This window comes from Anabrus simplex, chromosome 1 (assembly GCF_040414725.1).
Source record: "Anabrus simplex isolate iqAnaSimp1 chromosome 1, ASM4041472v1, whole genome shotgun sequence".
Lineage (NCBI taxonomy): Eukaryota > Metazoa > Arthropoda > Insecta > Orthoptera > Tettigoniidae > Anabrus > Anabrus simplex.
The window spans coordinates 1,499,403,220-1,499,419,591 of NC_090265.1; the positions used below are offsets into that span (position 1 = coordinate 1,499,403,220).

At 40.3% G+C, this 16,372-nt stretch overlaps 1 protein-coding gene across 2 annotated transcripts in view; it reads left to right on the forward strand.

Annotated features, from left to right (window-relative positions):
• The window catches only part of LOC136858446 (unconventional myosin-IXa), an 842,620-nt gene that overhangs the window by 231,969 nt on the left and 594,279 nt on the right, over nucleotides 1-16,372 (forward strand). For both annotated transcript variants that reach the window (XM_067137995.2, XM_067137996.2), the window contains exon 10: nucleotides 12,476-12,674. In XM_067137995.2, the coding sequence (XP_066994096.2) occupies nucleotides 12,476-12,674 (199 nt within the window). The remainder of the gene's footprint in view (nucleotides 1-12,475; nucleotides 12,675-16,372) is intronic.

A 16,372-nucleotide genomic window follows, 5' to 3' on the forward strand; every position in this document is an offset into this window, starting at 1 on the left:
CCTATCATGTGGCTAGACCAAAAATGTGTCATCCACGTAACGATAGAAGCACTTAGGTTTCAATGGCGCTCTAGTTAATGCATCAGACTGAAAGTGTTCCATAAAAATATTAGCAGCCGCTGGTGACAGAGGTGAACCCATTGCTGCTCCTTCTGTGTGTTCGTAATAATCCCCTTTGTAGTAGAAGTAAGTAGATTTTAAACAAACTGCTGCCAGATTTGTCAAGTCCTCAGGCAGGTATTATCTGATGTAAGATAGCGTTTCTTCTACTGGTATATTAGTAAAAAGTGATGTAACATCAAAGCTTACCAGGATGTCACCTTTGTCCACTCGTAGCTCATGTAACTTCTGTAAGAAGTGTTTTGAATCTTTAACGTGATGTTCTGTCTTCCCTGTTTCTGGCTGTAACAGTGATGAAATATAGCAGGCTAACTCATGGCTCGCAGAACCAATGGCACTCACGATTGGTCTTAGTGGCACGTCATTCTTGTGTAGTTTTGGGAGGCCATAAATGACTGGAGGTACCGGGTCTGAATTTAGTAAGGTCTTCTGCAAGTGTTCTGGAAGTGTTGAGTTCTTCACTAGTTGGGTGTGGAAGTGTTGAGTTCTTCACTAGTCGCGTGACTTTCAGAACACTTGCAGAAGACCTCTCTAAATTCAGACCCGGTACCTCCAGTCCTTTATGGCCTCCCAAAACTACACAAGAATGACGTGCCACTAAGACCAATCGTGAGTGCCATTGGTTCTGCGAGCCATGAGTTAGCCCGCTATATTTCATCACTGTTACAGCTAGGAACAGGGAAGACAGAACATCACGTTGAAGATTCAAAACACTTCTTACGGAAGTTACGTGAGCTACAAGTGGACGATGGTGTCATCCTGGTAAGCTTTGATGTTACGTTACTTTTTACTGATATACCGGTAGAAGAAACGCTAGCTTACATAAGATAATACCTGTCTGAGGACTTGACAAGTCTGGCTGCAGTTTGTTTAAAATCTACTTACTTCTACTAAAAAGGGGATTATTACGAACAGACAGAAGGAGCAGCAATGGGTTCACCTCTGTCACCAGTGGCTGCTAATATTTTTATGGAACACTTTGAGTCTGCTGCATTAACCTTTTCACTCCCAAGTATTTTTCCTGCTTATGCATGCCCCATCCCGGGTTATTTTGGATAATTTCACACCAGCTGAAATAAGCTGATATTTATTTTATATTTACAACTATTTACAAAGTTTTATGACCAAAAATGAAATTAAAACATTATTCCTTCACATTTTCATCGAAACTTCACTACTGTGTGGTAAATTTCCATGCAGGGGGTGTACACAAAGTGAAGCACTACACTTGACACATTCATATCTAGTTTCCTTCCTCTTATGGCTTGTTTTATTTGTCCTTTGTGAATAATGTAATGAATATTTCGTATTCGGTAGAATGTTCGTTGAGGTTAAGTTCGTCCCTAATGCCAGACTGGCTTGGGTCAAAATCCTATTTTATTGCTGTAAAATTAGCGTCATTTACCCAGGTTCTACGAGAAACTGTATGTGGTGGCACTAACCTCAGTCGTTTCCGCACCATGTGATCAGGTTCGATTTCAAATTCCTCCTCCTCCCCACCTTCAGATAAATCACTCCTACTATCACTTTTCACAGAATCATTCACTAATATATCATCTTCAGTATCCTCGTGGGGCCGATGACCTTCGATGTTAGGCCCCTTAAAACAACAAGCATCATCATCATCACTATCCTTGTAATAGTCAGACCTGTCATCATTACCTCATCATCATCATCCTAAACCATTTCCAGTTTCCCGGGTGTGGTACATGAGCCTCCTCCATCTCATCCTGTCCTTGTACCATTCCTCCTCCACCAACTTGTCCCAATCATGACCTCTCAGCAGTACATCGTTCTTAACTAAATCTATCCATTTCCTTCGTGGCCTTCCCACGGGTCATCTTCCTTCTACTTTTCTGTCAAATTCCTTCCTTGCAGTTCTGTTTACTGGCATCCTCTTCATGTGACCAAACCACTTCAGTCTTGATATCTGAATCTATTTGAGGATAGAATCAATCTATTCCTACTTCTTCTCTAATTTTTTCATTCCTAATCTTGTCTTTCCTGGTTTTCTGGATCATAGTGCGTGGAATTTCATTTCAGCTGCCTGAATTTTGGAATTATCTCTATTGCTCAGTGTTGTGGTTTCGAGACTCTATGTAAGAATTTGTGTATGATAGGACTTGTACAATGTCATTTTTGTTTTCATGGGTATTTGCTCATCCCACAGCAGGTGTCTTACCTGGTGGCAAAATTGTGTTGCCTTATTGATTCGATAGTTCACCTCATGTTTTGCTAGGTTGTCATTTGATATAACGCTACCCAAGTATTTGAAAACTGGAATGCTGTCCAGTTGGGCTTCATTTAACATGTCTATTGGTTCTGCTCCTTCCCCATACACTTTCATCACCACCGTCTTGGTCTTGCTGATGTTTAAACCATATTTCTTAAACTCTGCATTCCACCTTTGCATTCTCTCTCCCAATTCCTCTTCTGAGTCACTCCAGATCACAACATCATCTGCAAATGTGAAACATCTAAAATATGACTTTTCGTCAAATTTTATTTACTAGTGCTTGTGGATGCAGCCATGTTGGGTGACTCAGGACAGCTGTCAAGGAAGAGTGGAAGGGTCGAGACTAAATATACGGTGCTTGCGATATATCGAGATAGCTGTGTTCTTCTCTCAGCATTGTCAGATGATGCCATCTCACGTTCAGCGACAGAACTGGAACATACGACTAAATTCAGCACCGGGAGAGAGCAGGGCATTTGAAATATGAGTTAACTCATGGTTGGGACAGCGGAAGACACTTGGATGTCCGAGTTAACTCAGGCTTGGGAGTGATAATGTTAACTACAGCGCCATTGAAACCTAAGTGCTTCTATCGTTACGTGGATGACACATTTTCGGTCTAGCCACATAGAAGGGAAACATTAAATGAATTTTTGGAACACCTAAATTCCAATAACAATAAGATCACATTCAAGATGGAAGTAGAAAATGAAGGTAAATTATCTTTTCTTGATGTGCTACTATACAAGAATAATGATGGTACACTAGGCCATGCAATGTACAGGAAACTTACGAGGACGGTTTGAAAAGTTCTCGGAATCACCGCTAGATGTCAGTGCTAGAGCAACGAGGTTCCCGCGCAATAATCACTTATCCTTTGTGAGTGAACACGCGGCACATCAGTGCTCTAGCTGCAGGAGTGTGGTAGTGACGACTCTTTGTTGTTGTTCCCGCGTAGTGATTTGTGACAATGGAAAAAAATTGAGATTCGAGCAGTGATTAAATACTTTGTAAAGAAAGGTATGAAAGCAAAGGAAATTCATGCCGACTTTCAGAACACCCTGGGGAACTATACTCCTTCATTTTCAACTGTTTCCAAGTGGACCAGCGAGTTTAAATTTGATCGGGAGAGCTTGGATGATGATCCGCGTAGTGGACGGCCAAAAAGTGTTACGACCCCAGAATTTATCTCAACAGTGCATAAAATGGTCATGGAGGATCGTCGACTGGAAGTGCGGGAGATTGCTGAAGCTGTAGGGATGTCTTCTGGACGGGTATATTATATTTTAACCGAAGAATTGGGTATGAAAAAATTATCCGCAAGATGGGTGCTGCCTCTTGACATTGGACAATAAACGCACCAGATTGGAAACGTCCGAACAAAGTCTGGCCCGTTTTCAGTGCAACCAACAAGATTTTTTGCGCCGGTTTGTGACTACAGATGAAACTTGGGTCCGCTACTATACCCCAGAGACAAAACGGCAGTCAAAGCAGTGGAAACATGCTGATTCACCACCACCAAATAAAGCAAAGGCAGTGCGTTCTGCCGGAAAGGTCATGGCCTCAGTTTTCTGGGATGCAAAAGGCATTCTGCTGATAGAGTATCTTCCTACTGGCCAAACAATTACGGGGCAATATTATGCAAACCTCCTAGACCAACTACAGGAAAAGATACGCGAAACAAGGCCTGGTTTGGCAAGGAAAAAGGTCGTCTTTCATCAGGACAATGCTCCGCTGCACACAAGTGTTATTGCCATGGCAAAACTTCATGAACTGGGGTACGAATTGTTGCCACATCCACCTTATTCACCCTAATTTGGCACCATCAGACTTTCATCTATTCCCCGAGCTGAAAATTTTCCTCGGTGGACGGAGATTTTCTACAAGGGAAGAACTGACAGCCCAATTGGAGAGGTATTTTGCAGGCCTGGAGAAATCTCATGCCGGCTCTGTGGTGTAGGGGTAGCGTGCCTGCCTCTTACCCGGAGGCTCCGGGTTAGATTCCTGGCCAGGCCAGGGAGTTTTACCTGGACCTGAGGGCTGGTACGAGGTTCACTCAACCTACGTGATTAGAATTGAGGAGCTATCTGACGGTGAGATGGCGACCCCGGTCTAGAAAGCCAAGAATAACGGCCGAGAGGATCCCTCGTGCTGACCACACGACACCTCGTAATCTGCAGGCCTCCAGGCTGAGCGACTGTCGCTTGGTAGACCAAGGCCTTTCAACGGCTGTAGTGCCATGGGGTTTGGTTTGGTTTGGAGGAATCTCATTTTTGAGATGGGATCAAGGAATTGGAACATCGCTGGACCAAATGCATTAGTCTACAGGGAGACTATGTTGAAAAATAAAAGCAGTTCCACCGAGGTAATATACCTAATTCTAGTACATTCCAAGAACTTTTCAAAGCACCTACGTACACATGCTGAAAGATACCTTCATAAATCCTCACAGGACCACCCATGCCAAAAGACAGCTCTCCTTCGGACGTTATTTACTACGGTGAATAACGTTGCAGGCGCTGATAACCGCTCAAGTGCATTAATAGAACTGACAACATCCATGAAGAAAAATGGCTATACATCAGGAGACATTGCATGAGCTGTGAAGATCAAGGAGCCTAACAGGGATAGTACCAACCAGGACTACAGTAAAAAGAAGAAAGTATTCCTTCCTTACGTGGCAGGTATAAATGACAGAATAGGGTGCATTCTTAGGAAGCACAATATAATTCCAGTTTTCACCACAGACTGGAAGCTCAAATCCCTGTTTCGACCATTCAAATAAAAACCACATCTTGAAACACCGGGCGGGCGTATATGAAGTTCCATGTGGTTGTGGTTGCTCATATATTGGCATGACGAAAAGGCTTGTCAGTACCAGGGTGAAAGAACACATTTGGTCGGTAAAGAATGTCGCTCTTTCATCCTCCACGGAGAATGCCATAAGCCAGTCAGCCATAGCAGAACATTTCTACAGTACAGACCATGAAATCCTCTTTGACCAGGCAAAGGTCATCGTGGCTGTAAAAGAATTCTATGCTCGACTGGTAAGAGAAGCCATAAAGATGGAGCTGCATCCAATTAACATCAACAGGGAAGATGGCTTGAAGTTATCAAATACATGGAGACCAATACTGCAGAAATACATGCATAACACCACCATGGAACAGTGGGACGCGCTCACGAAACCGTCGACAAAGGGCGGTGAATTACAGCACGAAGATCCTTGAGACCTACTAGTGGGGTAGGCCATGGATACTACGGCCATGTCTTTCACGTTTCTTTGAATTTCTTGGCTCACTGTCGGAAGCAGAATTTAACTTGCCCTGATGAAGGCCAATGCAATTTGGCTGAAAGCTCGGCTTCATTAAATAAACATAGTGGCTTTAATCCAGTAATCATTTATTTATTTATGTAATATTATGAGCCACAAAAACCTACGTACATTACTTAATTAATATTTCTTTTTTTCCCCCTTTTTTGCAAGTTGCGTTACGTCGCACCGACACAGACAGGTCTTATGGCGATGATAGGACAGGAAGGAGCCAGGCGTGGGAAGGAAGCGGCCATGGTCTTAATTAAGTACAGTCCCAGCATTTGCCTGGTGTGAAAACGGTAAACCACGGAAAACCATCTTCAGGGCTGCCGACAGTGCGGTTCAAACCCACTATCTCCCGAATACTGGATACTGAACATTATAAATTTTCCAGCTAGCTCATTCTTGGTTGCCAGCGTTTCGCCCTCGTGTGCTAGGGTGGGCTCATCAGTTGGTACCTAGCACACCTACCAATACGCTGGCTAGTGCATACCGTGGAGGCCATTGCTTAGGCTAACTGGAGCCACCGGCAGTGCCAATGCACTAAGAGACTTTGTCTCATCACTAAAAATTGATGCCTGCTTGGCCATCAGATGATATAGATGTTGATTCCCATAGGGAATCTGATGAGACAAAGTCTCTTAGTGCATTGGCACTGCCGGTGGCTCCAGTTAGCCTAAGCAATGGCCTCCACGGTATGCACTAGCCAGCGTATTGGTAGGTGTGCTAGGTACCAACTGATGAGCCCACCCTAGCACACGAGGGCGAAACGCTGGCAACCAAGAATGAGCTAGCTGGAAAATTTCTAATGTCCAATAACGGACCATTTATATTGGTATTATAAATTATAAATTTGCTCATTCAGGACAAATATTTCAGATTCCCTATGGGAATCAACATCTATATCTACTGGATACTGGCCGCAATTAAGCGACTGCAGCTATCAAGCTCGGTTTAATATTTCAATGACTTTAATGTAGAGTGGGGGTTTTCTGTACTCCAATATCTGTTACTCTGCGTCAAAACATACCTGTGTGAATGGAAGCATTCTTCATCAGAGAAAAATATTAAGCGTAGATCAATTATTTCAACAAGAATATTTCACAACATCCAATTACAAAAATGTACCCTCTTATCGTGATCACATGGATGCAGTTCATGTACTACAGTTACCTTGTATGTTTTCACTTTTGACATTTACATAGCCCACCATGCTGAGCTCTTGAAAACCCTGACTTCTTGTCCATGTTATGTTAGGGATTTTGTAGGCATATGTTCAAATCTTTCTGTGATTTAATTTACTTTTTCCTCGTTAAGTACATGTTTTTCAACACATCTCTTTTTATCGAGTATAGAACCAGTTCTTCTCAATTTGTTTATGAGTTTCTGCACGGTCTCTCTATGTGGAGGGCGAACATCTGGAAATTGTGTTACAAATCACCTGACGATTTCCTGCAAGACACTTCTCTCATAATTATTTTACATAAATACCCTTTCCTGTACTGTGTACACTATGGAGGCATTATGTGAGTTATACCCCGAAGAGTCACTGCACAACTCAAGAATAGTTGGAGCAACAGATCAACACTTAATACATGTTCTAAGCACAGACCTAAGCATTCCCATGCAGTCGCTGCGCTGTGTAACGGAATTGATGATTGAATGGGAGGCAGATAAGCTGGGTGTGCCTGCAGGCCAACCGATGAGAGAAATTCACTGTAGAAAGGTTCAGTTACTGCTTTCATCATATTAGAAGGTACCCTACTAATATTCCGTGATATTCTTATTACTCTACGCAGCCATTTCATCTCTACCTTCCCACTGTATTTCACCATTTCAGATGTAATTTAATCTATTCCTGCTGCTTTATGAAGGAGGAGTTTATTTACCACCAAGTGAGCTGGCTGTGTGTTTAGGGGCATGCAGTTTGAGCTTGCATTCATGAGATAGTGGGTTTGAACCCCACTGTTGACAGCCCTGAAGAAGATGGTTTTCTGTAATCCCATTGTCGTAGCTTAAGGCCATGGCCGCTTCCTCCCAACTTCTGCTCTTTCCTATCCCATCGTTGCCATAAGACCTATGTGTCTGTGACAAAGAGCCTATGAAAAAAAAAAAAAAAAAAAAAAAAAAAAAAAAAAAAAAAAAAGAGAGTGCATTCAGTGTAATTTCACTGACACGATTGTCCTACTGCACGCGGGCTCAGTTGTTCGCGGCATTGTCAGAAATATTTCCTTTTACTTGAGATTATCAAAATATTCCTTCCATTTGTTCAGTGGTTCCTTGGGATCTACTATGAGTTTACCTGATTTACTCAAAGCACTATTCATTTCATTTTTCTCTCCCTCTCTAATGTTCTTTATTACTGTTCAGAAAGGTTTCTCTACTAGAAGAAATCGAAATCACAATGCAAGAAATACTTTAGGATATCACGTATCGCCGAGTATTTTCAACGACACTTGTTACACGACCAGGGACCAATCAACACAAAACAGTAAACACAACCACCTTACTTACCGTAACAGTCCCCTACGAAAGTCGTGTTTAAAATTTTGGGAAGGTGTAGGCCCAGAGGCGGCGAAACACCGAAATCTAAAACTATTATACTGATCAAATAACAAGACCAACTTTTAGAGAACCAACTTTAATTAATAGAAGTAAATAAATATGTGGGGAGGAGTACTCCCACAATAAAGAAGGAAACTAAACTTAAATTAAATGTGGAACAAGAAAATCTTTGTTAAAATAAAAGTGACAAATTTTTTTACATATGGGTACCCCTTCAACTAACAATCACGTATAATGAAATTTAAATTCATATCTTCACTTGATATACCACCAATTAATCAGGGAAAATAACTTTTTCTTAAAAATAATAAATCTATGATTTTCGGATAGTTGCATCCACGATCCCAGGTTGCAGCACACCATGGCAGATGAGCTCAATAAGCCAACACTAACGGCGTACAAGAGAACTACCAGGCATTCACAGGCTCACATTATAAGTTCTATAACATGTAGATTAGGTCCACAAGTCCAAATTACGGATGATAATTCACGCAGATTCCAATTATACTGGATACTCAAATACACACCATTATGGCAAAATACGCCATAAGGAATATGTGAAACAAGGTGGTTAGGAAACGGGGGGGACTTCTGTTTAGATGAATTCAGAATAATTTACAGTGGAAGTGAAAAGTCGGGAATGAATGGAGTTCCTATTATCTGGTGAAGGAAATTGTCCTTTCACGTGATCAACACATATCATGTAAGCGACAGATTGATAATGATCAAAGTGAAAGAAACTCCAGTTGATCTAGTGATCATTCAGGTATACTGCCCGACATCAAGCAGTTCCGACGAAGAGGTAGAGGTATTAAAATTATAAAATTACATGAGGTAGTCTGCGAGCAAATTGAAAGCTTGTTTGAGCTCGTAGGAAATAAAGATAATGTGGTCATAATGGGCGATTTCAATGCTTCTGTTGGTTCACATAACAGCTTGAAATATGCTGGTAAATTCGGGCTAGGGAACATGAACGAAACAGGTCAGAGACTTTTAGAATTTTGTGAACAACATGACATGTTTATAACAAACGCATTCTTTGAAGTACCTGTCCGAAGAAGATACACATGGAAAGCACCTAGAGATAATGCACATCAGATTTATTAGTCAGACAGCGATATCGAAACAGATTAAATCCAGGACCTGATGTACCGCGTGAGTTGGCCATGTGGTTAGGGCCGCACAGCTGTGAGCTTGCATCCGGGAGATAGTGGGTTCGAACCCCACTGTCAGCAGCCCTGAAAATAGTTTCCATGGTTTTCCATTTTCACACCAGCAAATGCTGGGGCTGTACCTTAATTAAGGCCACGGCCGCTTTCTTCCCACTCCTAGGCCTTTCCTATCTCATCGTCGCTATAAGACCTGTCTGTTTTGGTGAGACGTAAAGCCAATTGTAAGAAAAAGAAAAGGGACCTGATGTGGACAGCGACCACAACCACAATCTTGTTATAGCCAAGTGTGACGTTAAGCTAAAGGAGAATATGAAATTGATCCAGCACAAATGGAACTCACAGAGTATAAAGAACACTGGCATACAGAAGGCATACCAAATGAAAACTAATCAGTTAGCAAGCACTCTTCATGACAGTGCAAAATGGGAGGAAATAAGGAATGGTATAACTGAGGCTGCTGAAGAAGTGCTTGGAAGAAGACAGTTACAGCCAAGGAAGCCATGGGTGACTGATGAATTCATAAAACTTATTCGTGAAAGGAATAAGGAGAGGAGAGGAGGAAATAAAGAAACGTACAAAGAAATTAGAAATCAGATCACAACAAAGTGTCGCGAAGCAAAGGAGAACTGGATGAAGGAGACAAGTGAGATTATAGAAAAGGACATAAGAGGGCAGGTGGAAAGGCATATTTCAGTGTCAGAACCTTACAACACAAACCAAAAACCAGTTCCGTAGTCAAAGATAAAATGGGAAACCTCCTGTTCAACACCGAAGAAATCTGTGAGCATTGGAAAGAATACATTGAAGACCTGTACCAAGGAAACAATGTAAGTAATACAACCAGCTACATTGAAAAAGAACACAAGACAGACAAATGCAGAAAGGGTTCCTCAATCACATCTTCAGAGTTTAATGCAGCACTACACAGTCTCCAGGAAAAGAAAGTGCCCCATCCAGATAACATACCATCAGAACTTCTGAAACACTTGGGTGACGATATGAAATGTTGCCTTTTTCAGCTGGTATGAGATTGCTGTGGGAATGGCATGGTTCCTCCTGACTTTAGTAAAACCAGAACTGTTGCAATACCAAAAGAGAGGAATCCCGTGGACTGTTCAGATTATTGAACTATCACTCTCCTGTCTCATGCTTCAAAAATACTGCTCATCTTCAAGAATAGAATTAAAGGGAAGTTAGAACATATCAATAATGACCAGTTTGGATTTCGATCAGGGAGGGGTACCAGGGAAGCAATTCTGGCATTACGTTTAATTCTGGAGAGAAGACATGAGCAGAATAGGAAAATATACATGACCTTCATTGACTTAGAGAAAGCTTTTAATTGAGTAGACTGGGAACAACTTTTCCTTACCATGGAAAAAGCAGGAATTGATTGGTAGGATAGACGCCTCATACTAAATTTGTACAGAACGCAGAACACTGATTTATAAATCAATGGGACAAAGAAAAATGCCAAAATAAGAAGAGGAGTTTCGCAAGAATATCCACTCTCTCCTTATCTCTTCAATATGATCATCAAAGAAGCCATTGCAGTTATGAAGGGGAAAACAACTGGGATTGAAATTAATGGGAAGCAAGTACACTACAAGATTTGCTAATGATATTGCTGTACTAGCAGAAACAGGCAAAAGTATGCAGAGAATGATCAACTTGTTAACAGAAACTTTAGACAAATGGAATCTCAAAATTAATACAAGGAAAACAAAAACCATGACAATATGTAAATGCGGTACAAGGGAACACCTTTAACACACTTCAAAATTGGCCCTGATAAAATTGAAAAAGTGAAACAGTTTTGCTACCTTGGAACCTTGATCACGAGTGATAATCGGAGCATATCAGAAGTCACAAAAAGGATAGCAGTGGCAAAGAGAGCCTTCCAAGATAAGAAGCAACTGCTGGACAACAAACATAGATTATCAAACTCGGAAGGCCTCTGCAAAAACCTTTCTATGGAGCGTGCTTCTCTGTGGTTGCGAAAGCTGTACGTTAGGAATGCAAGAAAAAAAGAAACTAGAGGCAATTCAAATGTGGATCTGGAGAAGAATGCAGGGGGTAAGTTGTACTGAAATTTAGAGCAATACTGAAGTCCTTACAGTGATAGGAGAAGAACGGAATCTGATAACTGACATTAAAAAAACTGAAAATAAAATTTATTGCTCACATTCTTTGGTATGAGGAGTTCCTTTGGAACATCATTGAAGGAAGAATGGCTGGAAAAAGAGGAACTCTTAGTGTTTCATGCTGTGTATTTTCCTTATTTATATGTTTTATTCATTTTTAGAAGAGTTTGAACATGGTAAGAAAGTGTTTGATTTATCCAGACCATTTCTGCTACATGTTTGGTAACTAACCTTCAAGTCCCGGATGTAATATTTCACGCCACTTGTAAAAAAAAGTGATGTGAACTTAATATTGGTTGTTATAAAGTGCAAGACCTATGCTGAGTTGAAAAGACTGGCTCAAGGTAGACATCTATGGCTTTAGAATATGATGATGATAAAAGTTAAAATTCACGGCAATTTTGAAAAAAAGTGTACGTATATTTAAAAAATTTCTTTTCATTGCTTTGTAGAAATGGAAGCTGTGGTATCACTGCCCTTTAATATACATTAATTCCAGCTTATACAACATTCAATAATATTACTGTTACCATTGATGCTTTCATGATCCACACTTATAGACATGATTTAGGTATTTAGGTATTATGTCAATAATATCATGTCAGTAATATTACTGTTCGTACCAATAATCCATTTGAAGAGTTTCTTTAATTTTCCTGATTTTGCATGTGTCTTTATTTCTTAGCATTTCAGGATTATTCTTTCTAATGATATTTTCCACTGCTGAATATGTTGCTGCAATTTAGTATATGTCTTGAAAGAACTGTTTGAAACAAATTTCTATATGACATACACTGTTCTTTTACCTGAAAATTGTGGAATAAAGAAAAATTTCTCTCCTTTATAAATCCTCTCACCCCACGTTATATTTTAGAAATGTAGGATATGATGATGAATGATTTTTCATTCTCTTTTATTTCAGGTGGCTGAGATGCGGGAAAAGAACTTAGATTTGATGCGTCAAGATATAGTAGGTGTTCTGAAAAACAGTAGCATGGCATTTGTTCGCGAGTTGGTTGGAGCAGACCCTGTGGCTGTGTTTCGCTGGGCAATTGTGAGAGCATTTTTTCGAGGCTACTTTGCTTTCCACGAGGCTGGTAGAAGACATAGACAGGGCAGAGGTAAACTTTTGTTATAAATAATATCTGCTTTTTAAATTCAGGGAACATGATTTTTTTCCACAACAAAACTGAATAGTGCAGTTTCTTAATGCTGAATTCAAAAATGTAACCAGAATTGGTTTATCAGGCATAGTTGTTAATGTGGCAGTCACTTTTGTATAACATACATCTATGTATTAAGCTATGTTATAATTTTTGTAAGTTGTAAAAAGTGGGAATTTTTGTTCGTATTTGGGAAATTTTGCTCACACGTGAAAATTTTATTTGTAGTGGGTTTGTGGCACTGTGCAGGCCTATTTATGTGTCAGACATGTTGTAATGTTTAGATATTGCATTGCCATGGTTAGCAGACAGCCAGTGTTGAAGCTGTAGTCAACTCTTAGTGTTTCATGCTGTGTATTTTCCTTATGTATATGTTTTATTCATTTTTAGAAGAGTTTGAACATGGTAAGAAAGTGTTTGATTTATCCAGACAATTTCTGCTACATGTTTGGTAACTAACTTTCAAGTCCCGGATGTGATATTTCACGCCACTTGTAAAAAAAGTGTTGTGAACTTAATATTGGTTGTAAAGTTGGTGATTTTGATAGACCGGACTCCAAATATTTCTCTGTGTCATGTGTTAGATGGAGAAATGGTACACGTCATGTGCCATTTGCAGTTCTAATGATTTGGAGGGAACGGTGGACCGTTCAACTAATTATTCTGTTTAACTAACATGAGGAATGGCAGCTAAAACAAAATGCAGTATTACCTAACCAAGGCGAGTGGATCCGTGGAAAGAAAGTGAACTGGCACTGTGACGTTCACGCAGCGCAAGGAAATACCGTATAGTCAGGTTCAGCAAGCTAGAAAAACATACAGAGGCAGAAGCGCCGCCTGGTTGAAGCTAATTGAATGAACATCCGCCATGTTTCCAGTGGTCACGTAAGCAAGGGGGCTGAATGACTAAAAATGTTGAAAATACGCATTATAGAATCACTGGTGCAAAATTAAAGACCATCACCTCATTGGTCCGGTTAGATGATGTGCTGTCTCAACACTTACATTTTGACGTTCTTTGACATGCTGTGTTTGGAGAACTTGAGACCTTCGAGACTGATTTAGCTAAATTCCTGTGTATCTGTTTAATTGAAAGAGCAGGCATATTATATATGTAGTTTTGAATAAATAACTAATAATAATAATAATAATAATAATAAAACGCGCTAACATGTTCGGCCACTCCGCTCGGTGTCTTCACATCTTAATATCAACTTTTCTTTTTCTGTTAGTAAAGCAGTATTTTAAAAATACTCTTGAACTTGTACGTCACTCGTCACCTTAACACTCAATAATATCGATGGAATATCTACGCTAGGTTTTGATAACACTTAACATCTTTCATAATCATGTAGAATGGGTTCATATTGTAAAAGTCTACAATTAGCTTCTTCACACTAAAGTTTAAACTCTTCCTCATCTCTCTGTGGCTCTTTAGGGTACTTTGTTCCTTGAGGTAAATTAATGTTGTTATGCGAAGGCTGATTGTCGAATACAGCTGAATAAGTATCAGGTGACAATTTAAGATATTTCCTAAGAATACAGATTGGTCCACTATTCTCAGCGGTAAAAATATATTTGCGGACAATTAACTTAAGAGTCAAATGTTTGATTCACATGACAGTTTCATTATATACAGAAAAATTCTTGCAATGAATGCACCGAATCTATTTCTCTCGAAAAACTTATCCTTTGATTAATGCAGAAATACCCATAGAATTTCCCATTTTTGACTTGCAGAGAGGTACACAACGTGATCGATCAATACCAACTACATTCTATAACACCACCACTCAAGCACAATGATAAACTATCACTTAACCTCTATGGTACTATGTCAAACATGAAATAAGTAACCTCCAGGTATTTTGAGCATCTGCATAAGAGCACCTAGCGACTCAAATACGTCTTTATCAGTATTGAAAATTGTGAAGTATGATCACAAACAGATTCAAAATAATTATTTTACAATTATTACATTAAACTCGTAACAGCAATCACACATAACCTGTGCACGCTAATCAAAACCTGCCTTAATGTCTGAGTATTGTAGTCAGTCTTTGTTAGTGCTCCAGTTGTTTTCCTTGGGTGACTGTACTGCGATGACATAATGTTTGTTACTAGTGGCGCTGTGCTGTGCAGGACTCCATTCGCCTTGTTCGGTTAATACTGTAGAAGTCCGTTATAGTAAGAATTCATAATAATGAAAAATTGACTCTTTATACCAGATTGTGGTTACATCTGATTTTTTGGTATAAGTTCAAAAAATACCCACACACATTAAAATCAACATGAAATGGCAACCAGTTTGTTCAAATCTTGCATTTTTGCATATGATTTCCATACTACAGCTTACTCGTTAGTTATTTTTCTAATTCTGATACTAGGTGAATGTGTACGTAGGTGGTTTGAAAAGTTCTCGGAATGTACTAGAATTAAGTATCTTACCTCGGTGGAACTGCTTTTATTTTTCAACATAGTCTCCCTGTAGACTAATGCATTTGGTCCAGCGATGTTCCAATGCCTTGATCCCATCTCGAAAATGAGATTCCTCCAGGCCTGCAAAATACCTCTCCAATTCGGCTGTCAGTTCTTCCTTTGTAGAAAATCTCCGTCCACCGAGGAAACTTTTCAGCTTGGGGAATAGATGAAAGTCAGATGGTGCCAAATCAGGGTGAATAAGGTGGATGTGGCAACAATTCGTACCCCAGTTCATGCAGTTTTGCCATGGCAATAACACTTGTGTGCGGCGGAGCGTTGTCCTGATGAAAGATGACCTTTTTCCTTGCCAAACCAGGCCTTGTTTCGCGTATCTTTTCCTGTAGTTGGTCTAGGAGGTTTGCATAGTATTGCCCCGTAATTGTTTGGCCAGTAGGAAGATAATCTATCAGCAGAATGCCTTTTGCTTCCCAGAAAACTGAGGCCATGACCTTTCCGGCCGAACGCACTGCCTTTGCTTTCTTTGGTGGTGGTGAATCATCATGTTTCCACTGCTTTGACTGCTGTTTTGTCTCTGGGGTATAGTAGTGACCCAAGTTTCATCTGTAGTCACAAACCGGCGCAAAAAATCTTGTTGGTTGCACTGAAAACGGGCTGGACTTTGTTCGGACATTTCCAATCTGGTGCATTTATTGTCCAATGTCAAGAGCCGCAGCACCCATCTTGCGGATAATTTTTTCATACCCAATTCTTCGGTTAAAATATAATATACCCATTTAGAAGACATCCCTACAGCTTCAGCAATCTCGCGCACTTCCAGTCGACGATCCTCCATGGCCATTTTATGCACTTTTGCGATAAATTCTGGGGTCGTTACACTTTTTGGCCGTCCACTACGCGGATCATCATCCAAGCTCTCCCTACCAAATTTTAACTCGCTGGTCTACTTGGCAACAGTTGAAAATAAAGGAGCAGAGTCCCCCAGGGTGTTCTGAAAGTCGGCATGAATTTCCTTTGTTTTTATACCTTTCTGTACAAAGTATTTAATCACTGCTCGAATCTCAGTTTTTTCCATTGTCACAAATCACTACGCGGGAACAACAACAAAGAGTTGTCACTACCACACTCCTGCAGCTAGAGCACTGATGTGCCACATGTTCACTCACAAAGGATGTGTGATTATTGCGCGGGAACCTTGTTGCTCTAGCACTGACACC